The sequence below is a fragment of the Nicotiana attenuata genome, unplaced genomic scaffold (assembly GCF_001879085.1).
Source record: "Nicotiana attenuata strain UT unplaced genomic scaffold, NIATTr2, whole genome shotgun sequence".
Lineage (NCBI taxonomy): Eukaryota > Viridiplantae > Streptophyta > Magnoliopsida > Solanales > Solanaceae > Nicotiana > Nicotiana attenuata.
The window spans coordinates 149462-153840 of record NW_017670826.1 but is presented as its reverse complement, the minus strand read 5'-3'; the positions used below and the strand labels follow the sequence as shown (position 1 = coordinate 153840).

At 39.0% G+C, this 4379-nt stretch overlaps 1 protein-coding gene across 1 annotated transcript; it reads left to right on the top strand.

Annotated features, from left to right (window-relative positions):
• The first annotated feature begins 2210 nt into the window (after nucleotides 1-2210).
• On the top strand, nucleotides 2211-3626 carry LOC109243708 (putative F-box protein At5g52620). Its single transcript, XM_019410683.1, has 2 exons — nucleotides 2211-2655; nucleotides 2881-3626. The coding sequence occupies exons 1-2, from the start codon at nucleotides 2364-2366 to the stop codon at nucleotides 3450-3452; spliced, it is 864 nt and encodes a 287-aa protein (XP_019266228.1). The 5' UTR covers nucleotides 2211-2363; the 3' UTR covers nucleotides 3453-3626.
• Nucleotides 3627-4379: the final 753 nt, after the last annotated feature.

The following is a 4379-nucleotide window of genomic DNA, read 5'->3' as shown; positions in this document are numbered from 1 at the left end:
CTTGAACCACTCAGAAAATCCACTAGACATTTAAAGCAACCTCTGTGGTTGCAAGACTTTATCACCACAAAAAAATCCAACTGTGCCTATCCTCTTTCTTCCTATATCAGTTATAATCATCTAGCCTTACCATATAAGACTGCCTTAAACTCCTATTCATCCATTGTAGAGCCTACTAGTTACAGGGAAGCAACTGCAGATCCAAAGTGGATTGAAGCCATGAAACTAGAGATTGCAGCACTAGAAGACAACAACACCTGGACTATTGTTGATCTTCCTAAAGGTAAAGTAGCTATTGGGTGCAAATGGGTATTCAAAGTCAAGTATAAGTCATCAGGAGAAGCGGAGAGGTACAAGGCACGACTAGTAGCCAAGGGTTACAGTCAACAAGCTGGGTTGGACTACAAAGGAACTTTCTCACCAGTTGCCAAAATGGTTACTGTTAGATCAGTGATAGCTGTGGCAGCCTGAAGGCATTGGTTCATCTATCAAATGGATTTACACAATGCTTTCTTGCAAGGAGATCTTTTGGAGGAGGTTTATATGACTATTCCAGAAGGGTTTGCTAGACAGGGGGAGTCTAATCAAGTCTGCAAACTCCAGAAATCATTGTATGGCCTGAAACAAGCACCAAGACAGTGGAATCTAAAGCTTACTGAAGCTCTGCAGCAACTTGGCTTTGTCCAGAGTCATTTTGACTGTTCCTTTTTCACACAGCATCAAGGAAGTGACATAGTTGTGATCCTTATATATGTAGATGACCTGATCATCACAGGAAATAACAATGAGCTCTTGAATAAAACCAGGGGTGATCTTCAGAAAAAATTCAAAATGAAAGACCTAGGTGAATTGAAGTTCTTCTTAGGCATTGAATTTGCAAGATCAAGCAAGGGTATACATATGTGTCAAAGAAAGTATTCCTTGGAGCTAATTTCTGAGCTTGGCCTAGGGGGAGCTAAAACAGCTGGAACTCCACTTGAATGTAATCAGAAACTTACTTCAATAGAGTTTGATAATGCATTCAACAAAGATGCAGCTCATGAAGATCCAATACTAGAAGATGCTGGAAAGTATCAAAGATTGGTAGGGAGACTTCTATATCTGACCATGACAAGACCAGATATCTCATTTGGAGTACAAGTGCTAAGTCAGTATATGCATGCTCCAAAACAATCCCACATGGAGGCTGCCCTAAGGATTGTCAAGTATCTGAAAGCTTCACCAGGCCTGGGACTTTTAATGCCATCAACTGGAACTAGACAGCTACAAGCCTTCTGTGACTCTGATTGGGGCTCATGCTACAGACCAGAAGATCTGTTACTGGCTACCTAGTGAAATTTGGAGAGGCTTTGGTGTCTTGGTAATCCAAGAAGCAGGAAACTGTAGCCAGAAGTTCAGCTGAAGCTGAATTCAGAAGCATGGCATCATGTGTAGCTGAAGTTACTTGGCTAATAGGGTTGTTTAAGGAACTAGGAGTTGAAGTGCAACAACCTGTTGATCTGTTCTGTGATAGCAAAGCTGCCATTCAAATAGCAGCAGATCCAATATTCCATGAAAGAACCAAGCATATAGACATAGATTGTCATTTGTAAGGGAAAAACTAAGTCAAGGAGTATTCAAAACTCATCATCTCTCAACAATGGATCAGCTGGCTGATCTACTGACTAAAAGCCTTGGAAAGACACAACATGAAGCTCTGTTGAATCAACTCGGAGTCAAGAATATATTCACAGCATCAGCTTAAGGGGGAGTGTTGAAAGCATAAGCTGATTGTAGCCGTATATGTGATAAGTGGCTAGTTAGTTAATGAAGTGGCTATGGCTATTTATGTAAAGCTAGTTAGTTAGAAGTGTTAGTTAGAAATACTGTATATATGCTTCACTCTGTATAGTGTTTGTATGACTGAAGAAATGAGAAGCGGTTAGATAAATTTGACACAAAGGACACTGACTAATATATGATCTATTTAAAATTTTATTAAAACTGAATAAACAATTATTTCATAATAAATACTATATCTAAACCAAACCCATGGTTAATAGTATATATCCCGACATACCATTGTTTAGGTTTAGGACTCCATATTGGCCGAGCTTGGGCATAAACTCCCTCACCTAGTAGTATTTATCCAAGTCGAGTCCTAAAACTACTAGAAGAACATGTACTATATAATGTACTACCTAATAAATGTAACTGTATAAAGTAAAGCGTGTTCTGTTCGGTCGGTTCAGAACAGAAGCTACCATTAAAGTTTTCTGTTCCTAAGGAGATGAAGAAGATTTGTACCGCCGGAAAAAAAATCTGAAGATTTACCTAAAGATATAATTTATGATATATTCTCTAGATTTCCCACCATATCTTTGATGCGATCCAGGTGCGTTTCAAGATTTCATAACTATCTTTTCGGATTAGGTCGAGATCCCTATTTTGTGGATCTCCATCATCAAAGGGGCTGCTCCATATCCAATTCTCTGTCCAACAACAAATTCTTGGTACGCACAATACGCAGCACAATGCAGCCGCGTAAAGAAAAGTTTTATTACTACAGTTGTGAACACGACGGCCAGAGCCACAAGTTGGGTAAAGAGACCGAATGCACCTCCATTCTCCGTAACCTGGGCGGTGTTAGCTATCACAAAATTGAGTTCGCCAAAGGTTTGTTTTGTTTATGGAGTGAAAAATTCGAGCCTGTTTTTATTTTCAATCCTACTACTAGAGAATCGAGATTTCTTCCTCGTCTAGACATTGATTTTAGTAGTACTAATTATCAGTGTCACTGTTCATTGGGTTTTGACCCAAATTTGAAAAAACACAAAGTTCTTATGACAATTTATGACCCTGAGATGAAGTTAACCATACACTGCTGGGTTTTCACTTTAGGTGAAACGACGTGGAGAGAGATCAACTGCGACAGGATAACCAATTTTTACCCAAGAACGTATTATGAAGGAGCTTACGTCGATGGAGCTGTGTATTTTTACTGTGGTCAGTACTGCAACATTTACGGACTTCACATAGTGGCCTTTAATTGTAGAATCGAAGAGGTCAGAATTATCTCATTGTGGGACAATTATCGTGATTATGGGATGAGGGTAGGACGCCGGTTTAACCTGGTAGAACTTGAGGGTAAATTAGCAGCCATTGACGTCATGTGTAATTATATGCGTGTTTGGATTCTACAAAGTCCAGAAACAGGAGAATGGATAAGGCAGCCTGAGATTGTCATTCCTCCAAATGTAACATGTGAGAATTTTGTAGTACATCGCAGATGTACTAGTACTACTGACAAGAAGGAGATCGCATTCACGAAACCATATAGTGATGCAACAGATAGGATTTTATTCTACGATTTTAAGGAAAACAAGTGGAGATCAGAGAGAATCCTGGGGCTTGCTGACAATGCTAAGATTGTTGGTATCTATAATTATGAGTATTGCATCTACTCAGTTTGATGTTTCCTTCTTCTATTTTTCGTACTATATTAATTAGGGGATCATCTATTGTGTGGAGAGCAGATTATTATGGCGCACTCGTGAAAAATTTACTAGGTTTTCTTTTTTGTTTTTAGACAAGAGACTTAATGGTGGGATTTCCATAAGAAGGCTGCATCCATGCCATAAAATTATATAGAGTAAATTTTATGGTTGGTCATTCAACTTTGTGTTCATTATGCAAAAAGTTATTTTTTTCTTTTTGTTACGTAAACATTATTCAACTTTGTGTTCATTACCCAAAAGTCACTTTTCTTTCTTTTGTTACACAAAAATTATTTTACTTTGCTCTATATATCACAAAAGTCACCTTGGTCAGGTTTTATAATACTTTTACTTGAAAAGTGTCATGACCCGGATTTTCCACCCTCGGGAGTCGTAATGGCGCCTACTAGTGAAAGCTAGGCAAGCCAACTAACCGAACTATTTGACCTGTCTTCCATGTTTATATTAATTAATGACTTAGCATCAACAGTTTATAGCAACATAATTTAAAACGCGGAAGAAATAAATTGTAAACTTAACAATACTGCTAATACCATCCCATAACAAAACCACCCAAGATTTGGTGTCACAACTTCACGGACTGTCTAAGAGTACTACAAATAAGGGTCTGAAAGAAATAATAAAATATTATCTCTAGAACTACATAAGAGAAGAAGGAAAAATAGATGGAGGGAGACGCCAAGGCCTGCAGACGCCTGCAGGACTACCTCGGGTCGCCTGGTAAGTAAGAAGCTGAAACCTCACTGCGGTCTGAAATCTGCAGCACTGGGATCTGCACAAAATAGTGCAGAGTGTAGTATCAGCACAATCGACCCCATGTGCTGGTAAGTGCCTAGCCTAACCTCGGCGAAGTAGTGACGAGGCTAGGACCAGACTATCAAA